This window comes from Wickerhamiella sorbophila, assembly GCF_002251995.1.
Source record: "Wickerhamiella sorbophila strain DS02 chromosome Unknown contig1, whole genome shotgun sequence".
In the NCBI taxonomy this organism is placed as follows: domain Eukaryota; kingdom Fungi; phylum Ascomycota; class Dipodascomycetes; order Dipodascales; family Trichomonascaceae; genus Wickerhamiella; species Wickerhamiella sorbophila.
The window spans coordinates 1,629,363-1,651,331 of NW_020193984.1; the positions used below are offsets into that span (position 1 = coordinate 1,629,363).

The 21,969-nt window shown below is 49.0% G+C and overlaps 13 protein-coding genes across 13 annotated transcripts; 7 read left to right on the plus strand and 6 right to left on the minus strand.

Annotated features, from left to right (window-relative positions):
• Positions 1 to 73: 73 nt before the first annotated feature.
• B9G98_00990 (Dolichol-phosphate mannosyltransferase subunit 3) lies at positions 74 to 349 on the plus strand (the record flags this gene model as incomplete). Its single annotated transcript, XM_024807548.1, has 1 exon — positions 74 to 349. The coding sequence occupies one exon, from the start codon at positions 74 to 76 to the stop codon at positions 347 to 349; it is 276 nt and encodes a 91-aa protein (XP_024663316.1).
• A 33-nt stretch (positions 350 to 382) lies between these two features.
• Positions 383 to 979, minus strand: B9G98_00991 (hypothetical protein; the record flags this gene model as incomplete). The annotated part of the gene is made up of 1 exon (XM_024807549.1): positions 383 to 979. One exon carries the CDS (start codon positions 977 to 979, stop codon positions 383 to 385), a length of 597 nt encoding a protein of 198 aa, XP_024663317.1.
• A 109-nt stretch (positions 980 to 1,088) lies between these two features.
• B9G98_00992 (Glutamine--tRNA ligase) lies at positions 1,089 to 3,509 on the plus strand (the record flags this gene model as incomplete). The annotated part of the gene is made up of 1 exon (XM_024807550.1): positions 1,089 to 3,509. The coding sequence occupies one exon, from the start codon at positions 1,089 to 1,091 to the stop codon at positions 3,507 to 3,509; it is 2,421 nt and encodes an 806-aa protein (XP_024663318.1).
• Positions 3,510 to 3,999: 490 nt separating this feature from the next.
• B9G98_00993 (putative E3 ubiquitin ligase complex SCF subunit sconB) lies at positions 4,000 to 5,832 on the plus strand (the record flags this gene model as incomplete). The annotated part of the gene is made up of 1 exon (XM_024807551.1): positions 4,000 to 5,832. The coding sequence occupies one exon, from the start codon at positions 4,000 to 4,002 to the stop codon at positions 5,830 to 5,832; it is 1,833 nt and encodes a 610-aa protein (XP_024663319.1).
• Positions 5,833 to 6,025: 193 nt separating this feature from the next.
• B9G98_00994 (hypothetical protein) lies at positions 6,026 to 7,624 on the minus strand (the record flags this gene model as incomplete). The annotated part of the gene is made up of 1 exon (XM_024807552.1): positions 6,026 to 7,624. One exon carries the CDS (start codon positions 7,622 to 7,624, stop codon positions 6,026 to 6,028), a length of 1,599 nt encoding a protein of 532 aa, XP_024663320.1.
• Positions 7,625 to 9,980: 2,356 nt separating this feature from the next.
• B9G98_00995 (ATP-dependent RNA helicase DBP9) lies at positions 9,981 to 11,591 on the plus strand (the record flags this gene model as incomplete). Its single annotated transcript, XM_024807553.1, has 1 exon — positions 9,981 to 11,591. One exon carries the CDS (start codon positions 9,981 to 9,983, stop codon positions 11,589 to 11,591), a length of 1,611 nt encoding a protein of 536 aa, XP_024663321.1.
• Positions 11,592 to 11,614: 23 nt separating this feature from the next.
• On the minus strand, positions 11,615 to 12,376 carry B9G98_00996 (MIOREX complex component 2; the record flags this gene model as incomplete). Its single annotated transcript, XM_024807554.1, has 1 exon — positions 11,615 to 12,376. One exon carries the CDS (start codon positions 12,374 to 12,376, stop codon positions 11,615 to 11,617), a length of 762 nt encoding a protein of 253 aa, XP_024663322.1.
• Positions 12,377 to 12,677: 301 nt separating this feature from the next.
• B9G98_00997 (60S ribosomal protein L6-B) lies at positions 12,678 to 13,217 on the plus strand (the record flags this gene model as incomplete). Its single annotated transcript, XM_024807555.1, has 1 exon — positions 12,678 to 13,217. One exon carries the CDS (start codon positions 12,678 to 12,680, stop codon positions 13,215 to 13,217), a length of 540 nt encoding a protein of 179 aa, XP_024663323.1.
• A 179-nt stretch (positions 13,218 to 13,396) lies between these two features.
• On the plus strand, positions 13,397 to 15,571 carry B9G98_00998 (hypothetical protein; the record flags this gene model as incomplete). The annotated part of the gene is made up of 1 exon (XM_024807556.1): positions 13,397 to 15,571. The coding sequence occupies one exon, from the start codon at positions 13,397 to 13,399 to the stop codon at positions 15,569 to 15,571; it is 2,175 nt and encodes a 724-aa protein (XP_024663324.1).
• A 158-nt stretch (positions 15,572 to 15,729) lies between these two features.
• On the plus strand, positions 15,730 to 16,860 carry B9G98_00999 (hypothetical protein; the record flags this gene model as incomplete). Its single annotated transcript, XM_024807557.1, has 1 exon — positions 15,730 to 16,860. One exon carries the CDS (start codon positions 15,730 to 15,732, stop codon positions 16,858 to 16,860), a length of 1,131 nt encoding a protein of 376 aa, XP_024663325.1.
• Positions 16,861 to 16,902: 42 nt separating this feature from the next.
• On the minus strand, positions 16,903 to 19,066 carry B9G98_01000 (Protein transport protein sec1; the record flags this gene model as incomplete). The annotated part of the gene is made up of 2 exons (XM_024807558.1): positions 16,903 to 18,989; positions 19,039 to 19,066. The coding sequence occupies 2 exons, from the start codon at positions 19,064 to 19,066 to the stop codon at positions 16,903 to 16,905; spliced, it is 2,115 nt and encodes a 704-aa protein (XP_024663326.1).
• Positions 19,067 to 19,186: 120 nt separating this feature from the next.
• On the minus strand, positions 19,187 to 20,281 carry B9G98_01001 (RNA polymerase II-associated protein 1; the record flags this gene model as incomplete). The annotated part of the gene is made up of 1 exon (XM_024807559.1): positions 19,187 to 20,281. The coding sequence occupies one exon, from the start codon at positions 20,279 to 20,281 to the stop codon at positions 19,187 to 19,189; it is 1,095 nt and encodes a 364-aa protein (XP_024663327.1).
• A 1,015-nt stretch (positions 20,282 to 21,296) lies between these two features.
• On the minus strand, positions 21,297 to 21,920 carry B9G98_01002 (hypothetical protein; the record flags this gene model as incomplete). The annotated part of the gene is made up of 1 exon (XM_024807560.1): positions 21,297 to 21,920. One exon carries the CDS (start codon positions 21,918 to 21,920, stop codon positions 21,297 to 21,299), a length of 624 nt encoding a protein of 207 aa, XP_024663328.1.
• Between the last annotated feature and the right edge of the window lie 49 nt (positions 21,921 to 21,969).

Here is a 21,969-nt window from a genome sequence, read left to right on the forward strand (position 1 = left end):
TTTTTCCCGGTAATTGGACTGAAAATATAAACTATTCACTATATACTCTCATGGCTAGATCCAGTTTGTCATCATGACAAAAGCCACGCAGGCCCTCGTGTTTTTCATCGCGCTCCACGTTGTTTGGTTCCTTATTCTAACCGGACACATTCCTACAAGCCCCCGTTTCCAAGAAGAGGTGGCACCTCTACTGCCGTGGTGGAGCATGGTTGCATTTGGCTCCTACGCGTTGGGAACGCTGGGCTACGACCTGCTCACATTCAAGGACAAACCGAAAAAGTACGCTGAACTGATGCAGCAAATCGAGGAGGCCAAGGCGGATCTCAAGACCAAAGGTATTACTGTTTAATCTATATATAAAATGCATTGTGTTGTGTTCTTTTCAGGCCTGGGCCTGCTTTGCGGCGCGTCGGTTCCGCAACCGCTTTTCTGTCTCGATAAATACCCGGATTCCGGTGTTCAGGCCATCAAATGCCTCGTCATCAACTTGAATTGGCATGCCATCGTCGCTCCCTGACGTGTCTACGGGCCGTGTGCGCTTGGCAGAGCCCGGCAATGGCCCCAGCTGATCGGGCCAGATGTCCTGCCAATTAGGTAGCTTCATAATCTTTGTTCGTGCTTCTTTGACCTTGCTTCGCCATTCTTCAATCTCGTCCTTGTATAACTCCCAAACGCAGTTAACACAACCAGACATACAACAGTTTGTAGGTTCCTCCGGCTGAGCGGGCACTTTGACCCCACATACTACTACGGCTTTCGATTCGGCCTCTGACCGCGATTTTTCGCGAGACCCCAGATCGCCAAACACTCTTTTGGCTCTCGTAGACATATCCTCCGTCGAAGAATACACTGATGGGTTGAAAACTAGTTTAGACCCGTGGGCCTCCACGCCGTCGTTTTTGGGCTGTGCAAGGCCAAGGTCGTAAATATAGTACGGGTTCTTTAACAGTCCCCTACTACTGTGGAAAGATCTGTGCATACTTCCCCTAGTTCTTAGTGTCTTTATCATGTTAACTAGACCTTTTTTGCTACGACTTTGGGAAGATGACTATTTTTTTTCTTCGTTTTACTAAAAGGCCTAGACCCTGATGGAGGATTTGACGAGCCGTTTAGAGCGAATCGGTTTGGCCGATGCGAAAGTTAAGGAAATTCTGAAAAACGAAAAAGTCGCTGCAGCGCTCGGCCAGATCGCCCAAGAGGCGGGCTACTCGTCCGCGGCGCCTACTTTGTTGCACCATCTTGCCCTGGCGTCTAGAACCGCTACTCCAGAGCAGATCGCTAACCGCAAACTAGTGAGCGAGGCCATTGCTAGTGGCAAACTTTTAACCACTAACCAGGTTGATGCGGCGTGGAAGTACGTTTCATCCACTCAGGCTCCCAGCGTTGCTGAGTTGGAAAAGGAGAGCGGTGTTGGTGTGGTCGTTACCAAGGAGGACGTTGAGAAGGCGGTGCGTGCGTACATTCAAGAGAATAAAACAGAGGTCGAAAAGCAGCGCTACAAGGCCCTGTCCACTGTGCTCATGGCGGTGAAGAAGTTGCCGAGCATGAAGTGGGCCAGCCCGGCGTTGTTCAAGCCAGCGATCGACGCAGAGTTCTTGGCTGTACTAGGCCCTAAGGACGAACGTGATAACCCCAAGCTCCAGGCAAAACAAGCAAAGGCAAAAGCATCGAAAGATGCCAAAGCCCCTGTCGTGTCTGCCGTCAAGCACGAGCAGCCACATGCGCGCAGCATCTTCCGCGAGGGCTTCTTGGCTGGTCTCCACCGCCCTGGTGAGAATGAACAGGCTGATCCTTGCCTCATGGAGGCTCATCTTAAAACAACAGGCGGGAAAGTTGTTACACGATTCCCTCCTGAGCCAAATGGTGTTTTACACATTGGCCATGCCAAGGCTATTGCCACTGATTTTGGCTACGCTAAATATCATGGTGGTGTCTGCTACTTGCGTTTTGACGATACAAATCCCGAGACGGAAGATGCCGAGTTTGCAAAGAGCATTGAGGATATCGTTCAGTGGCTTGGCTTCGCGCCTTACAAGATCACTTGGTCGTCGGACTATTTCGACGCTCTTTACGAGCTTGCAGAGAAACTCATTTCTCGTGGTTTGGCCTATGTCTGCTTCTGCACACCTGAGCAAGTCAAGCGTCACCGTGGTATCAACGAAGACGGTACTCGCGGTGGTGAACGTACTCCTTGTGAGTGTCGCTCTGCTTCTCCCGAGCGTACCCTTGAGCTGTTTCGCGAGATGCGGGACGGTAAGTTCAAAAGGGGCGAGGCGACATTGCGCATGAAGCAAGATTTGTCCAATCCTAATCCTCAAATGTGGGATCTTGTTGCATACCGGATTGTCGATGCGCCTCACCACCGTACAGGAACCAAATGGAAGATTTACCCCACTTATGACTTTACACACTGTTTGGTGGATAGCTTCGAGAACATTTCTCACTCACTGTGCACCTTGGAGTTCCGATTGTCTCGCGAGTCTTACGAATGGCTTTGCGATGCTGTTCAGGTTTACAAGCCTGCTCAGCGAGAGTTCGGGCGGCTGAACTTAACCGGCAGTGTCATGTCCAAACGCAAACTGCTCAAGCTTGTCGAAGGTGGATATGTTCGTGGCTGGGATGATCCCCGTCTGTATACCCTTGTCGCTTTACGCCGGCGGGGTGTTCCTCCTGGTGCTATTCTTAACTTCATTTCCGAGCTCGGCGTGACCACAACGACTTCTCAGACCGAAGTAATCCGTTTCGACAACTCTATCCGAAAGTACTTGGAAAATACTGTTCCTCGTTTGATGCTCATTCCTGATCCTATCAAGGTCGTTCTTGACAATCTCGATGACGATTTTGTGGAGGAAATTGTCTTGCCTTTCAAACCCGGAACTCCTGAAATGGGTGAACACAAAGTGCCCTTCTCAAAGGTCGTCTATATCGACCGCAGTGACTTCCGTGAGGAGGCGTCCAGCAATTACTTCCGCTTAGCTATGGGCCAGTCGGTAGGTCTATTGCGAGTCCCTTATACTATTAAGGCCACATCTGTTGAGAAAGATGCCTATGGGGAGATCACAGTTGTACATGCTATTTATGAGAATGACGGAACTGCTAAGAAACCCAAGACGTTTATTCAGTGGGTTGGCGAAAGCGCCAAACACAACTCACCAATCAAGGTAGCTGAAGTGCATGAGTTCAACCAGTTGTTCAAGAGTGAAAATCCGTCTGCTAACCCCGATGGCTTCCTTGCCGATATCGACCCCAACAGTGAGCATGTTTGGAAGAAGGCATTGATCGAGGTCGGTTTCAACGAGGTTTGCGAAAAGTCACCCTGGAACCCCGCAGACGACTCGGCGTCTAAAGATGAGAAGATCATGTCGGGGCACGATGTCAAAGGAGCGCCCGAAGCAGTTCGCTTCCAAGCCCTGCGGGTGGGTTACTTCTGTATGGACAAGGATTCTCACGATTCTTCAATTGTACTGAACCGCATTGTCACCCTTAAAGAAGACAAAAGCAAAGAGTAGATACTCTGCTGGCTATCGAGCCGGTCGTTTCGTTCGTAGCATATTTGCATAAGCCTCCGGTAAAATGACTTTCCAGCCTGCATCGCCAAAGCATTCCCTGCATATCCAGGTCACGGGTCGCGGCGTAAAAGATGTAGTTGCTATCATCATGAACATAAGCTCCAGTTAAAGCGACAGGACGCCAATTTGCTACTTTGGCACTCTATGCTTGAACCGGCGGCCCCTCGAGTGTTTTTTTCCGACTGAGCACTCGGGACTGAGCAGCACTCAGTATCACGTGATCTTACGTAGATGTCAGAAGCTCGGACGTGAGCACTTAGTAATCTTACGTCACCTGGATGCTGGGTTGGGGTTGTTTGAAGCGAAGTCGAGAGGAAATCCCTAGTGTATATAAGAAACGCTAAGCGACCCCCACACTTGTAATAAACCACACGAGTGTCAGCAAGCCTCGAAACGCCCGCCCACCAAGTTACCAGAACGCGAACAAGGTATGGAGAAGTGCGAGTCACAGAAAATGGCTGATGACCGCTCAAGCGCTCCAGATAACGCTGAGAATCCGGGTCATCCCGCACCCAAGCGTGATACCGCTGCGCTCATTGCAGCGTATATGGCACGGCACGCAGAGACCAGAAAGCAGTCAAGCCAGTATTGCTACCGTCACAACCCAGCATTTAGCAGCAAAAGAGCAGACAATGTGAGCTTGCAAGACATGCAAAAGTCGCTAGAGTCCTTCTCACCTGAGGACTGCCAGGTGATCAGTCATATTTGGGGTGCGTTTGGCGCCGCCTCGAGTGATCAAAGACAAGTTATGTTACGGGGGATTCTAGGCCAGTGTTGTCTGCCCCAGTTGAGTGATGTGGCATCTATGATTCGGGATCTAGTGCGCATCGACTTCATCTCCCTGTTGCCAATCGAACTGTCCTTTAAGGTACTCGGTTATCTGGACGCTCGATCGCTAAGCATTGCATCAATGGTATCCAAGCGCTGGAAGCAACTTGCAGACGATGATTATGTTTGGTATCACTTGTGCGAACAGCATATTGACCGAAAATGCACAAACTGCGGATGGGGCCTCCCCCTGCTTGATCGAAAACGCCTTCATAAGTCCAAGCAGGCTGTTTTGCAGCGACTTGAGGATCTTTCAATGTCCGAAAAGTTGTCAAACCCAGCGCTCTCTGCCCCGTGCGGGAAACGCAAACGGTCTGAGCCCTCCTCAGGATCATCTGCGGGCCAAATGGAATTCTCTTCCAAGTATAGGTGCACCGACAGCACGCCCCGGAAGACCCGCCCTTGGAAAGAGGTTTATATCGAGCGTTACAAGATTGAAAACAACTGGCGCAGCAACCGCTATACTATGCAAGTCTTCCATCACACATCTCCAGTTTTGTGCTTGCAATTCGACGAGCAGTATCTCATGACAGGTACTTATGATGGCCACATTAACATCTGGTGCGTTGAAACTGGAGCTCTTGTACGAACACTTATTGGACATATTCGGGCTATTAGCGGGTTGAAGTTCGACAATTGCAAGCTGGTCACTGGATCATGGGACCAAAGTGTGCGAGTTTGGAATTACCAGACGGGACAGTGTCTGTCCACTTTTGGCGGGCTCGATGCCAAGGTTCTGTGTATTGATACAAACAACAACCTGATTGCTGCTGGGTCTACTGATGCCACCGTCAAAGTGTGGGATTTTCTAGAAAAGTCTTGCTTCACTCTTCGCGGTCATACTGAGCCCGTCCATTCTGTCAAAATCCATCACCCTTCATCAACCCTGTATTCGACAGGTGAAGACATGACTGTCAAGATGTGGGACCTCAAGACAAAGACTTGCGTGAGATCGTTTGGTGGACCTAACGTTGGCCCCAATGGTCATGTAGCACAAATCCAGCAGGCCCTACCGATGACAATCGAACATCTTGAAGGTGACGACCACCACATGGACTTCACAGACGACAAGGATCCGGCCAGCATTCAAGTGACTACAGCAGAGGAAGAAGAAAGTAAGGCCAATCGTCGCCCCACTCATCTTTTGACCGCCTCGCTTGACAACACCATTAAGCTTTGGGATATCAAGACCGGCAAATGCACCAGAACTCTGTTTGGCCATGTCGAAGGTGTTTGGTGCGTCGCCGCAGATAACTTCCGCATTGTATCTGGCGCCCACGACAAACTCGTCAAAGTATGGGACGTGCAGTCTGGCAAGTGTTGGCATACATTCAGTGGCCACACCAAGCCGGTCTGCTGTGTTGATCTGAACGACACCGGCTTTGCTTCAGGCGGCGACGACGGCATCGTCCAGCTCTACTCTTTTGAAAACTGAAAAACACTTTATTTATAACGTATTATATTTTTTATTTATAGAACGAAAAGACATGATGAAAACAGGGGTAATAATCTATGATTTTTTTAAAACTGGATGGATTTTAAATATATTTGTCGCAGGAAACGAGAGACAAAAGATGGAAAACAAAAAAATAATATATGATGAGGGGAGAGGGAGCAAAAGAGCCCGTTCACGACTGCACGAGGCGGAACGATGAATAGCTGGTTGTTCTCTGTAAAGGAGCTGTTGTGGATGTCTCGGGAGGCGGGCTTTCGGAGGGCGAAAGAGCCGGCGACACCGGCTTGCCTACTGAGCTAGGAACAACAGCAGACTTTTTCACAGTTTGAATTGGCGCATCAGGCGGCGAACTGTTATCAGATCCGGCAAAACAGAATTTGGACAAAATGTCCTGGTACCCTGTTGAATCCCAGGAAAACTGACTGGGGGCCGCTGCCGGGAAAACTCTCTTTGCGGGCGCCTTCTGTGTAGGCGACCCATTTGTTTTGACATTAGTGGGGGTTGGCTGCGTGGAGGTGGCTTCACTCGATTTCACTTTAGCTGTGCTTTGTGTTTGGTTTGCGGTAACGGGAGATCGTAATGGTTGGTTGAATGCTGATCCGAAGGAGTAGCGAGATTTCAATTCACTGGGTTCTTTGGCAGCAGGCCGTGATATGCTATTAACCCGGGTTTCCAGAGCCACGGATGCAAAGATCTCGGACGCATTGATATCAAGGCCTGCATCATCCTGGACGTAGGGCAAAGTATCATCTGCAGACAGTCTTCGGCTAACAAACCGAGGTGGTGCGGACATGCGTTTTTCCATGTAGCGATCGTGGTGGTGCGACTCGTGGCGAAATACGACCTCGTAGTTGAGTTTGTTGTTATTATCCCAATAAACCTCGTTCTCAATCGAGTACTTGGCGCACAAAAACATGGATGCCCTGCGCAGGACTCTGCTCGGCAAAGTGGCCAGGGGGATCTGGAAAGAGAATCGGTCGTATCCAGCAGCCCGATCTAGCCTACGAACGTCAGAGTTGTAGTAGGCCTCGACCTCAGACAGCGTCTGCCAGTAATCAATTGTGTAGCGAATTGTGACTTGCTTTGCAAACGAAATGTTCCGAACACAAACGTTGCCACGTAAATACTGCTGATCAGGGCTGAGAAAAAGACTGTCCAGGTAAACGATGGGACGGTCTTTGCCCTCTGTGCGATCATAATTAGTAGCTTTGAAGTTGGGGGTGCTTATAGTCCACCCCTCCGAGAAGTCGTCATCGGAGAGTTCGTCATCGTCGGAGGCACCATTAGCATCCTCGCCGCCCCACTCAAATGAGACTTTCGCGGGCTTTTCACGATAGTTGAATCTGCGGACATGTTCAAGGTTGGTATCGAAATGGACGGTTTTGGTATTGGGCATGGACCTTGTGCGCGCCAAAGCAGGCAATTTCAAAGATGATTTGACGAGCTCACCACTTTTTTTGCGAATAAGCGCCGGGCGCTCAGCAGACTCACTCCGCGGAGTGGGTGCCACCTCGTCGGAGGAGCGACGCTCATGGAAGAATTTGAGAGATCCTTTGCCTTCGTCAGTGCCAAGGCCTAAAAGCCAGGATGTGGGACGGTCAGCTTCAGTTGGCGATGAGTTGGCGGAGACCGGCTCCGATTGGGTGTCCAAATCACGCCGGGTAGGCTTGCGGCCCTGGCGAGGCTGGGTGGCCTCAACAACCAGGGACGAGGTGTCAAAATATCCTTCGGCATCATTGTGTAGTTTCAAGCGCTCTAAATCAACGCTCATTGTCATAAATATATGTGCTTTACCGGTTGGGAAAAGGTGGTTTTCTTGTAGCTGTCAAAAGTGCAAACCACCCGCGCTGGCTCCAAAGATAATTTGCCAAAGTGTGACGGGCAAGCTAAAATGCAGACGGGAAAGACCAGGTCAGTGGTGGATCTCTATTTGCAACTTAGGAGGCCAAATAGAGGTATGTGGCTGTCTTTTGGTCCAACAAAAGATTCTCGATCAATTGGATTCACTTGGGTAAGAAAAGAAAAAAGGGATGCATCAATGCAAAGCTTACTATACATGCAGGGTTAGGCAGATAAAGCTGGCTTTGCTGAGTTTACCCACGCAAGATAGATTAGGGTTTCGAGGAAGAACTGAGAGCCGGAAGAAGGTTTTATTAGCTGGAATGCGAAACCACTGTTTGGTTGCTGTAGTGCGCGTCGCTGGGGGGCTTCAGGATGATGAGGAACACCTTATTCTAGACTTTTGTGTACTTTATCGAGTTAGAACAGCTTTAGATACCGGATGGCTCATCTAGCGACTCTTTTCTAGATCTAACCATATTCCTTCGGCCGCGTGTGCCCTAGACCTGATATATTCAATGCAGTGCTTTCTAACGATGACCTGCACGCGCCGTGACTTGAATGAGCGAAGCGGGTGTCATGCGGGAAACATGTGTGGCAATGATTGCTAACATCAGAATTTGAGTCTGAATAGAGTTCGAAAAGCCGTGCTTTTGTCCTCCATTGCCGTCTATAATAAATGGTGAGATTTGAGACGCCAGTCGTGCTCCAGCTCCTTTCCAAAATCAGCCCACGCCGAGCAGGAAGAATAGCGATTCTCCTTACCCTGGTGCCTTCAAGCGGCCAAAAGCATGCTATTGGCAGTGCGGAGCAGAGGCGATAATTTGATGGAGAGCCAATATTTGGCGCTATCTTTCCGCTACAATACGGGTTTCTTTAAATACAAAGTCCTGTAGAAAACAAGATGAAGTACGAGGTGCAATCTATGCTCGGTCTCTCCCTTTATGCGGTCTTGAAAGACGCGAATGTGACCTATCTGTACCCTAAACCCGAGTGTTGCAGGTGGGCATTACCTTGACCCACTATTGTCCTCGGATTGCTGCGCTGGTCCCGGCCCCCGAAGCCCGTCCCGCAGCGAGCGAAACTGGTGAGAATTATGCGAATACCCACGTTACCCCGCACATTTTCGTAGCCGACAGGATCGTGGGTCATTTCCGCTTCCGGCTCGCCGGTCGCAAGTCAGGTCTAATTTTCAATTTCATGTACCTGCCACCATCATTGGTGGGTACCGCTAACCTTGCCAAGTGTGCTATAGGCACGCCCACTACAACCTGTGTGAACCCTAACCTCTGCCTCAGCTGGATCAATCAAGATCTCAGAGGGAAATCGACAATCTCGGAAGCTGCGGGGCCCAGCTCTTTTTTTTTGTTAAACACGTTCGCCTGATTAGGTTTGTGTGTATCCGATGGGTCTTGGCGTGCACCCGCAGCGTAGGTCGGAGTTATGCCTCGCCCGCTCTCACGGATATCGGTTACGCATCGGCAGGAACCAGTATGCACCCTCGTGGTGGAAATTTTGCCGATTGTGGGCACCAATGGAATTCGCTTATCCTGATGGTAAAATTATTTTGTATTTATTGTATAGGAGTTGTCGGATAGCTCATTAATTTCGGTTTTTACGACCGGGATCTGTTTTCTTTTCCTTTGTTCGCCTTATCTGTCTGTTGAGCCGCTATCTTCTCAATCAGCGGCGCCTCACGCTATCGATGACGCAATAAGCGCGGCCCTCGCCCTACTTCGAAGTGTTGCTGAGGTATCTTGATAACTGGTCAAGTTCCAATGTATTTTTGCATGTCATAGTTGTTCAAGTCATTCGTGCCATTGATTCAAATAAACATCGGACCGTTCCGGTTTCGAAATATGTCAACACTGGTACTGAAAGTTTTTTCACAACACACAGGTGGGGGATGCATACTAATTGATATTGTGTATACTGCCTAAGCATCGTAAGCCATTAAATGAGGCATCATCAAGTGCCGTGAACAAGACCTTGTTGACTACAAGACATTAAACTTCAAAATCCCGCAAAGAAACTTTCGAGTTATTTCTCTATTGCCCTTAGATTTAGATTCACTCAGGCTCTTCCCCCAACAAGCCGTTACATTCGCTACCAGCTTGCCGCTCCATCATAATTGGCATGTCTCGCTCAGTCGTAAATTGTCAGAATACCTTTGCCGCCATTTTTTTCGTGTCTACTCAAATATCACTCCCCTGGCTTCAGTGGATAGCGAAAGTTGGCAGTTTGGCTTCTTGATCCCGCTTACATCATTTTTTTTTTTCAACTCTAATATGTCCTTCGCGAAATTTGAGCTGGACAACCGAATCGAGCAGGCAATCGCCCAGCTCGGTTACACAGAACCCACACCCATCCAAGAAACAAGTATTCCATTGGCTCTGAAAGAGAAGAAGGATATCGTCGCCAAGGCCAGAACCGGTAGCGGGAAAACTGCTGCCTACCTTATTCCTATTCTTCAAAATATGCTCACGACCGCTCGCCCAGGAAACCGGTGCTTGATTGTTGTTCCTAGCCGTGAGCTCGCCGATCAAGTTGTTCGAGTTTTGAGCGGGCTCACTATGTTCTGTTCTCGTCAAATTTCATACGCTAATGTCGCCCAACAGGTGGCAGACAAAGTGAAAGCGACTCTGCTGGCAGACTCGCCGAGTATTATCGTAGCCACGCCTTCCAGTGCACGCGCTCAGATCGAGGCTGGTCATATCGACACTGAGGGTATTGAGTTTGTCGTGTTTGATGAGGCAGACTTACTCGTCTCGTACGGCTATGAAGAGGACCTTGAAGTCTTGAAAAATCGCCTGCCTGAACACGCTCAAAGCTGGCTCATGAGCGCCACGTTAGGTGATGACGTTGAAAATCTCAAGAAATGGTTCTGTCGTATGCCGGTGACCCTAAAGCTTCAAGATACTTCATCGCAAGACCAGCTTCTGCAATACTATGTGAAAACCGGGGAACTCGACAAGTTCCTTCTGGCCTATGTCATTTTCAAGTTAAATCTCATCAAGGGTAAGACCATCATTTTCGTCAATGACACCGACCGCTGTTATCGGCTCAAACTGTTCTTTGAGCAGTTCGGCATCAAGTCATGCGTTCTCAATTCTGAGCTCCCTGTTGCATCTCGACTGCACATTGTTCAAGAATTCAACCGTAATGTTTACAATCTACTGATTGCCACTGACGAATCGCACGAGTCTGATGCTGATCAGGAAGCTAATACTACCCAACAAGCAGCCAAGGACGGAGACTACGGTGTGAGCCGTGGCGTCGATTTCAAAAATGTCGCCTGTGTCGTGAATTTCGACCTCCCAACATCTTCAAAAGCCTATACTCACCGAATTGGCCGCACGGCTCGCGCCAACAGAGCCGGCATGGCCTTGTCCTTCGTAGTACCCAGGGAAGAGTTTGGCAAGCATAAAGTTGCAACCACACCCACATCTCGTAGAGATGAAAAAATATTGGACCGTATTATGAGTGCTCAGACTAAGATGGGAAACCAAGTCAGCCCCTACCAGTTTGATATGAAACAGGTCGAGAGCTTCCGGTACCGTATGGAGGATGCATTCCGGGCAGTCACGAGAGTTGCCGTGCGTGAAGCTCGGGTTAAAGAAATCAAAAACGAAATTCTTGCCAGTGACAAGCTCCAGCGTCATTTTGAGGAAAACCCCGACGATTTGGCAGCTCTTCGTCACGACAAAGAGCTGCACCCGGCTCGGGTTCAGACCCAGCTCAAGCGGGTCCCAGATTATTTGCTGCCTGCTAGCGCACGGGTCACCAAGCCTTTGTTTGTTCAACAACGTATCCCCTTCCACAAACAACGCCGTGGCAAGAAACTGGATAGAAAGAAGGGTCGCAAAGGTAAAGATCCTCTGAAAAGTTTCGGTCGTTAGCCATATATAGTACTTTAATTAACTTATCGCATGACATCAAACTCAGCCAATGCTTCATTCGAAACAACACCTATGATCTCATCATCTTCGGCTGCCTCTACAGCTGCTGCCGCTACGGCTTGGACGGAAATGCGCGACGGTGGCTGGCCGCTAACTTTGTCCTTGACGCCGACAGCCATTGTCAGAGCTGATCTGAACGACGGCCAACACTCTGGTTGTGCGTTGCTATCGTACATGAACCCAGGACGCAAAAACACAGGTCTCAGGTTTTTGAGCCCCATCAGATCATGCTCAGCACGACGTTTGGTCGCGATATAGTTTGGGTCGGCGAGACTGCTCCAATTTTCAGCCGAGATATAAACAAATGGAAGAACCCGCTCCTGCTTTGCAGCAATTTCATTGGCAGTTTGGGCTAAAACCATTGCCGAGTCGTAGTTTAGTCGCTGGAGCGTGTTGGACATTGGGTTACGACCCTGGAGTTTAAGCTGAGCGAGCTTAAACACCGTGGACGGAACCAATGGGGCGTTCACTACCTTTTTATATTCCGAGTGGTCCATAAAAGAACCGACGGTGTGCACAACCGCGTTGGTGCTCTCAATAATGTTTCTGTAGACATCAGGCTTGAAAATATCTCCCGAGATATATTCAAGATTGGGAATGACATCTTTGTCAAGTTGTGGGACTGTGCGGCTGATTGACGACACCGACCATCCATTCAAAATGCCCTTTTTACAAATATGACGACCAAGGAATCCAGTCCCGCCAAATACTGCAAGAGAGCGCATCACGTAACTGGGACAAGCTGGATTGAAGGAAGGGCGGTACTATAAAGGGTGATTTTGAAACAGCAAGAGGTGATTCCATATCATCTAGACCAGTCTAAGCTGAACTCCTCAAAACGCCCAAGAAAAATCAACAGCAATATCACCAGTCTGACCAGCCGCGATGTCTGCACCTCCCCAGGTTTCTTACTCAGCAAAGAGGTTTCTTCGGTCTGACATTAGGGCTTAGGGCCCGTCATAGATTTCCGACTCACAACTCATCATGAATCAGATAGCGAGCGACTCATCGTAACTAAGTTCAAGCATGTCCGTGCAAACTGCTCAGAAGTGGTACCCTGCCCAGCCGGCTCCTACCCCCAAGAAGTCGCGCAAGACGGCTCGTCCCGCCAAGTTGCGTGCTTCTCTTGTTCCCGGTACCGTTCTCATTGTTCTCGCTGGTCGTTTCCGCGGCAAGCGCGTTGTCTACCTGCGCTCTCTTGAGGACAACACTTTGCTTGTGTCTGGTCCCTTCAAGATCAACGGTGTTCCCCTTCGCCGCGTTAACGCCCGCTACGTCATTGCCACCTCTACCCGCGTCTCTGTCGACGGCGTAAAGGGTCTTGACAAGTTCAACGTCGCCTACTTTGCCCGCGACCGCAAGACTGAGAACAAGGTCACCGAGGAGGAGCTCTTCGGTGATGCCACTCCCGCTAAGAAGGTCGTTGCTGCCGAGCGCATTGCCGACCAGAAGGCTGTCGACTCCGCTTTGCTCGCCGAGATCAAGAAGACCCCTCTGCTTAAGGAGTACCTTTCTTCTTCTTTCAGCCTCAAGAAGGGTGACCGCCCTCATCTGCTCAAGTTCTAAATAAAGTCCATGGGTGGCTTGCTCCTTTTATATAATGTAAACGGTGCCTGAAATGGGTTCCTTCATCATGCCCAATCGGCTGTTTAATCAAACCAGCTTTTTGTACCACAAAAAAATATCAACTTTAAACCCCCTTATGTAACAGAGCGGCGCTCTCTATCTTAGCGCCCATTACAGCAATGGAGCACGAGCACGCAGAGAATGTCCCGCTGGTCAGAGTAGTCGAGCCGCGGAAATCACGCTTTCCTCAGCGTATGTGCTTTTACACCGTTGCAGGGATTATCACATTGACCGTAGCACAGCTGATATTTTTGGCTCGAACCTCGGCCGCCCGCGACTGGGACCATTTGCACCATTCAAGGTTTTCCAGACAACAGGTGAGACGAATTATCTCTCAGGAGGTTTCCACTGAGTCAATTGCGAACTTCTCAAAAGTATACTACGATGGTGAACCCCATTTGGGCGGCGACGGCCCCGAGCTGACTGCGTACACCCAAGACAAGTTTCTCCAGTTCGGTTTGGAAACCCGCTTGGAGAGTTACGAGGTGCTGCTAAACAGGCCTATATCTCACCGGGCGGCGCTAATTGATGGCGACAAAGTGGTGTATGAGCTGTCTTTAGAGGAAGACGTCCAGGCCCAAGATCCTTCCACCCGGCGTCCAAATAGGATTCCAACTTTCCACGGCTATTCGGCTTCTGGAAACGTGACAGCCAAGTTTGTATTTGCTAACTACGGCCAGAAATCCGATTTTCAGGCTTTGGAAAAGGCCGGTGTGAGCTGTGAAGGTAAAGTTGTTCTCATGCGTTATGGCAAGATCTATCGCGGTAACAAGGTTTTACATGCACAATCTCGAGGGGCCAAAGCAGTACTCATTTATTCAGACTCCAGCCTTGATGGCGATATCACCACAGACAATGGTTACAAGTATTATCCCGAGGGGCCGGCACGCAATCCTTCGATGGTTGAGAGGGGCATGGTCTTTGACTTGACTCAGTATCCTGGCGACCCAACTACCCCCGGAAGAGCCTCTCACCCTGGCTCAGACAGAATTGAGCCCGAAACTTTACCCAAGATTCCTAGTTTACCGATCTCTTACCTGGATGCTAAGCCCTTGCTGGACGCTCTCGAGGGCCATGGCCCGGCTATTTGGGATAACATTTCTTCTGGACCCTCAACTCTTGAGGTTCTGGTTGAAAATGAGCAAGATTACGATTATCATACAATCACCAATGTAATTGGTGAAATCCCTGGTCTGCTTGATGAAGAGGTCATAGTCGGAAACCATCGCGATGCATGGATTCTCGGCGGTGCAGACCCCAATTCAGGCACTGCAGTGGTTATGGAAGTAGCAAGAGTGCTGGGTGATCTATATCTAAGAGGTTGGAGGCCTTATCGAAGAATTGTGTTCGCATCATGGGATGCCGAGGAGTATGGTATGGTTGGATCAACTGAATGGGTCGAGGACCATGCACGCCGTTTAAACCGGAAGGCTCTGGCTTACCTGAACATTGATCTGGGCTATTCTGGTGACCAGTTTGCTGTCAAAGCTTCTCCATTGCTTGAAGCAGCGATCAAAGATGCCACCCGTTTCGTCGATGATCCTTACGGCCGACATGAAACGGTTTATGATGATTGGATGGCTTCGCCTGTGGCCGGTGTCCGTCCACTAGGGTCTGGAAGCGATTACACGGCCTTTTTCAATCATCTCGGTATTCCTTCGGCTGATTTAAGGTACCAATTCCGAGATGGCAATCCCGCCTACCACTACCATTCGAATTACGACTCGCTTCACTGGATGGAAAATTACGGTGATCCCGACTTTGAAGCCCACGCTGCCCTTTCAAAGGTTTTAGCGCTGACAGTGATAAATTTAGTTGGTCATGGCGTTGTACCTATCCGCACCCGCAGCTATGCTGTTTTGATGGATAGAGTTCTTCGACAATATCTTTCGAACATGGAGACTCAAGAAGTAAGAGACGTGCTTGAGACAGCTGAATACCTTTTGGATGCCGCCTCGTCCTACGACAACCAGCTCGAAAGGCTCAGCCGTGAATACTTCCGTGATTACGCTTGGTACCATTTCATCACCAAATTTGCCAACATGTGCAGGATCAAAGTAGCCAATTTCAAACTTGTCCGGCTGGAACGAATTTTCCTACACAAGGACGGTATTGATGGCCGGCCGTGGTACAAACACATTGTATTTGCGCCCCATAGGGATGATGGTTATGCACCAGCGCTATTCCCCGGGCTAATTGAAGCAATTGAGGATAGCGACACGGAAAAGCTTGACAAGTGGATTGAAATCGTGCACAGAGCACTGAAAACCGCACTCCATACCATAGCAAATTAGCCCTTTTTGTGTCTATAGTACAGTTTATTTATCTTTCGCTCTTCGAATCAAGAGACAACCCTAGCCCTCGAACAGAAAAAAAATTAAATTTGGTAATATATATCAGAAAACGTGGATTCCCAAATCAAGTTTTTCGTATACCACCACCTAACTGAAAAATGTCTGACGTTGCACGACTTCTTCCGCTCGCTTCCTGGGGTTTGGAGGTCATGCCCAAGAAGCTGACCCCACCCATTACCGCCGACTTCCCCGTCACTGTGCGCATCACCATGGCTGCCATTGACTACAATTCGCCCGTTGACAACAAGAAGAATCCCTCGGTTTTGCGACTGGTTCGCTTGCCTAGTGGTGCTAGCGAGTCTAGCGAAGATGAAGAGGACGAGGATGAAGAAGAAGACGAGGAAATGGACGAGGAAGATGAGACAGCTGTCATGGCCAACACCGTCGTTTGCACCCTTTCTCCCACCACTCAGTTCCAGCAGGTTCTTGATCTTGTTATTACTCCCGCTGAGGATGTTGCTTTTGAGGTTATTGGCTCGTATCCCGTTCACCTCACCGGCAACTTCTTGGATCATCCCTACGACAACGACAGCGATGATTACGACGAGGACGACGAGTTTGATGAGGACGAGGACGACCTCGATGAGGACGAGCTTGATGACGAGGAGATCGATGATGAGGACCTCCGCCGCCGCATCAATGAGCTCATCGACGATGATGCCGAAGAATCCGAGGAAGAAGAAGAAGAGGAGGAGGAAGAGGAGGAAGAGGAGTCTGAACCCGAGCCCGAGCCCAAGCCTGCAAAGTTGACCAACAAGCAGAAGAAGCAGCAAAAGCGTGCTGCTGAGGAAGAGGCTGCTGCCGCTCAGAAGAAAGCCAAGAAGGCTGACGACAAGAAGGTCGAGTTCTCCAAGTCTCTTGAAAAGGGGCCCGAGGCCACCGAGGCCAAGTTCCCCACCAGAAAGCTTGAGGGCGGTGTAGTTATTGAGGACCGCACTGTTGGCGAGGGCCCCAAGGCTAAGAAGGGCCAGACCATTGGTATGCGTTACATTGGCAAGCTCAAGAACGGCAAGATCTTCGACAAGAATGTCAGCGGCAAGCCCTTCTACTTTACTCTTGGCAAGGGCGAGGTCATTAAGGGCTGGGACGTCGGTATTGTTGGCATGGGTGTCAAGGGCGAGCGCCGTATCATCATCCCTCCTGCTATGGCCTATGGCAGACAGTCTTTGCCTGGCATTCCCGCTAACTCAGAGCTTATCTTTGATGTCAAGCTTGTAAACATTAAATAAGGACTTTTTAGCAACCTCTATTGTTTTGATTAGAAATATCTTTCAATCTAATTTTTTCTTTTTGAGACTGAAAAAGCCTCGTCGCTTTGACGGCGTCGTCGTCAGCTCTTGCGCTCCAGCTTGCAGGTTGGTGACTGGTTGAGAATCGCCGTTGGTGGAAACAGGCGCCTGTTGGGGTGTTGCCGCAGCTTGCTGGGCGGCTTGGTTATGTTGGTTGGTTTCCCGGTCACTTTCTAGTAAATGACGAGGCGCCGCGCCGTCAGGGAACATGACAGGAAGCCGTAGATCTTGGAGTTCTAGATTCTGTCGACCTAGTGCAATCACAAACTTCTTGGGCGTAAGACGATCGCTACCACCAATAATGATATCCTTTGAGTATTTAGTGCTCAGCTCATATACAGTTCGCGACTCAGAAGCTGTAAACCCGCCTAGCATAAATATGATGATTCTTTGTCGGCTCGCTTGCCCGACTGATTTTGACCGTTCCCAAGTGGCTCTTTGACGGGGATTGCGAAGGGATGTAGCAGTTTCCAGAACGTTATTTTCATAGTCTGGAACGTCATCCCCGTTAACATAAGGGAACATATTTGGGTCCAATTTGTTACGAATCATAGATTCAATCAAGTTTTTGACTCCTGGTGTGAACCGGGCAAACAAAAATTGACCACTATCATTTTCTCCGTAGAACGTAGGCATGGTGCCTTTGTTTCTAGATGGAATCAAATGCTTTGTGGTCGAACTAATCGTTTGTGTGAACGCATTATTGGTGATAGAAGACGTACCAAGGCGTGAAGGTCTGTCTTCATCTTCCTTGATAGCCTTGTATCCAAAGTTGCAAATGTTAGATGCTGTCTCGATATCCCATTCACCAAGCTTTGAATGAAGCCTAATTCTTTCGAGATCTTTGGAATATAGTCCTGTCTGGCGACCAAGCAAATAGATCAAGACTAGCCGCACTTTGTCCAGGTGACTTACTTTGTCGTTGGCCAGCAACGATACGAAGCGATCACTCACCCTAGTTTTGACTTCACGATCACGCTCTTCACCCAAAACAGAGGATTGCTCGACTTCTGCGAGCTCTTTGAGCATGTTTGCATCCACTTTTTCGACGCAGTCGAGAGCAATTTGCAAATTGACGGCCATCTGAGACTTAGTTTTGACAAAGCTGGGCAGCGCCGCCATCATGTTTCGAATATCGTGCACAGTAACATCCTGGGTGGTATCAGCAAAATGGGGGTTTGCGTCCTTCAATTCCTGAACACGCTTGGTCAGTTCTTCTGTGACCTGGGAAATGTGCAAATGACGAAGATCGACCCAGTCTACATCTTCCTCGGTAAGTTTGCCATTGACCTCACCATCAGCGGACTTGTACGTATCATTGGCCTCAATGTCAAGCAAATCGTAGGCCATGGCCTGGTATGTAAATTCGTGTACAAGAGGAGCCACAGCATCGACGCTACGATCCAAAACCAAAAGCACAGCACGACCGCGTCGATCCGCCTCCGGGTCCACAATTTGATCGCGAATCTCCTCAAGCTGATGCGATACACTCTGTGCCAGCTCAGCCGGTAAATCATGTGCTGCGTAGTCGCTGGAAGAGTTGACATAGCGGATGTACGGCACCTCGCCTATGGCTTGACAGACGTTAACGATTTGGGTAGCCGTGCGATGTAGATAGGCGTGCTGGTTTTGAACATTCCGGTTGTACAGACGATCATTCGCAAACGGATCACCCAGAGAAAACACATGGCGCTCTAAGGCTAAAAACCCAATGGGGGCAATGCCAAAGCCTGAGAGCCTACCACCGAGCCGGTTTCGCAGGTTTGTGATCGCACTATCCGGACCACCGGGCAGGAAGTACACATAGGCATCCCGATACCGGTTTGGCTGGCGAATAAAGTCCGCGGCGATACAATTGATGTTGTACCCTGAGGGCTCACAAATATACATAGCAGAAAGGGACGTTTCGGAAGTACGATGCGAGTCGAGCACCAGAACATTGGCAATACGTCTGTCAAGTAGCTGGTGTTTCTCCACGCAGTACTCAAACAAGTGCTCCACCCTGCGATCAATAACCAGCATCTTGTAGGTGCTCCTAGGGTTGACACTGTCGACCAAATTGAATATTTCTTGGGTTAATAAAAGTCCTAATCACCGGTTTTCCCCGTTAATACTTACTCTCTCGAAGCGCCGCTTGAATATCCATAGTTATGACAATGTGTTTAAGACAGTGGGAGACTCTTAGTTGCCGCTGGATAAGCTTGTGAGAGATTCCACGGGGTTTCGTGGGGTGTGGTTAGGGTAGTTGTATAGAGAGATAGGGGGATTAGGCACTAGAATAAGTAACGGGGTCATATTTAGAGCGGATGCTGTCGCGCTCGATACTCTCCTCTGCGGTGACTTCCTGCAGTCCGACTTCGAGTTTGTCGATGGTTTCTTCTTTGACTAGTTGCTGCTTCAGCGGTGCGATTCGTCGTCGTTTCAGACTGGTTCGGCCCACTACTGGCACATAATAGCATGCATCATCGCCCATACTGATAGCAATCTCGTCGAAATCGTTTTCATTTGCAGTGAAATCAATGTCATTCTCCTGAACTAGCTTGAACACAACAGGGTCGAGCGGTGGCTCACTCGCCGGTAAGGTGTCTCTCGTGTCTTTCAACCTGTTCAATAACTTCTCAGCTGATTCGTCGTCTTCGGGCATAAATAGCCCCATCCACTCCTGCGAATCATCCTCGGGTCCCACTGTAATATTGTTGAAAACTGCGGTTTCCAGTTGCAGCCTTGACAACGGTGGCTTGACTTTAGTCAACGAGGCAGAACCTGTCATGTTCACAGCCAAATAAACCAAATCCAGCTGCTTCACATCAGGAAGCAGCGGGAGTGCTTTAACAGCATGCACATTTCTCTTTTTTGGATGCTTGAGAGTATCAAGTGGCGCTTGAGCATGGTCAAACGTGCTTTCGATCCGCTGCACCCGCTCCTCAGGGTTGTGTGTGCTCTTCCGCGATTCACGTGCTGTCGGTCTTTTGATGCGCATCGGATCTGAGGAAATGTATTCGGTACGACGCAAAAAGGACACACCTGCGCCGGCAGAGCTTGGTCTTGAGGTCGAGGTTTTAGACGATGGTTCTACCAGCAGGTCTCTATCAGCCTCCTCCAGTTCTACTCCCTCGCTTGCCTCCAGGCTCGTCTCCGGGTCAAACGCGTGTGGAATCTCAACCAAATCTATTGGCATCCCAAGCTCCATGTCAACGTCAACTAGCAGGTCTCTACCCAAGACAGCTGCGGATAAGCTTGAAGAACTCAAAAGGCCCGAGAGGTCGATCTCGCTTTTCAAAAGTTTCGGCCCACATGGCGGAGGCGGAAGCTCGTTTTGATATCTTATCCGTGCAATATAGTCCTGGCGACGGGACGACATTTTAAGGCAGAGTGGTCAGTATCCAGACAACGTATTAGTAAGAAGAGTAGATTTACTTCAAGATAGCCACCGACCTTGAACAAACATAGTGCTAGGGGCTAGGTGCAAGTACACGAGACAACATTAGTTTTGGGGGCCTAAATGATATTTTGCAAAAGCTGAGTTCATAAAACATTCGAGAAAAAAATTGCGTCAGCCCGGAATCGAACCGGGGGCGCATCGATGGCAACGACGCATTTTACCACTAAACCACTGACGCTCGCGTTATACTATGGCTACCGCGCTCATATAAGTGCTCTCATATTCTCGGAGATATGTCCCAATTGTCTCCAAAGCATAAACTTCATCTTCCCAAACAGTACCATATACCTTGTGGCAGCGCTAATGAAAACATTCGATAAGACATAGCTGTCCGCCACCAAAATATTCTTCACAGCTCATGATATTTTAGTGGCATTGTGGAAGCAGGATTCAAGCTCACAACTTCATTCCGTGACTACAAACAAAGTACCACCTCTAATATGCATTCCTCAAACATCTCTTCAACAAAAGGAGCAGTGGACTCAGTCCATATGACTCTAACCTATGAACATAGTGCCAAATTGATCTATATTTGATGCTTTGAGTGTGCATACAACCACGCACCCAAATGCATTTCATTGCTAATGTTTAGAATCATGCGAAAAGGTTTTTGATTCGAAATTTGCACACGCTTTTAATATAAGATACCATATATCTGAACAAAATCAGTTCAGCTCTTGAAATACTTGTTTGTTTCTACCAGAATGGGCTTTCGAATCAACCATGTTTGGCGCTCCTGTATACGATATGCTGCGAACATGCAAGGTTGATAAATCTATGCCGGTCTCCTCCTAACTCACATAGGGAATGCGTACAAGGAGTTCTACCGGATTTTGTTGATCTCGTTGCTGTTCTTTCTGGCTTTTGGATGTTTCGTAATTGTTGGAGAGTTCTTAATGTTGTAGACTATATAGGGTAAAGTAAGCTAATTGCATTAGCAGTAAGCAGCACAATTAGTAGGGGCAACCGGGAAGCTAGGAATTCCATTGCTGATCTTGTAAACCTTGGAAGCTCCTGCAAAGGCAGAGGAAAACTGGCTAGCAACGGAAGCTGCTACAGCTACCTGATCGCATGGTGCATTTGCTGGAATAGCGGTGAAAAGATTCGATTCAATAGCAGAGGCAGGACCTGCTAGTGAAGTGATGTCGCCAACAACGATGGAGCCCACACCAACTCCTTGGAAAAGGTTGGCTTTCTCGTTCAAGTTGTTCAACAGAGTACTGATGCCTGCAACAAGAGTATTCAGGGCATTCAAATAGGTGACGACATTGTTGGGTGAAATTGCAGCATGGTATTTGGCAGCTGAGCCCAAGCTCATCACTGAAGAGTAGAGAGGGTAGTAACTCATCTGAATGTCCAATGCTCCAAATAGTCCATCTTGGGATTGAAAGGCACCAACAAGACTAATCAGTTTGGAGAGAGGAGGCTTGACAGCTTCAATGGAGCTCAATAGAGGGTCATTGAGGTTCTGCGGAGAAGCGGAAGTGATACAGGTTTCTGCCGGAGCAGCGATGGCAACTGCAGCGAGAAAGGAGGTAGCGATAATGGAGGTCTTCATTTGGGTATAGCTGGCTATGCTATAGTCAATTCCGCCGTCTTTTATATTT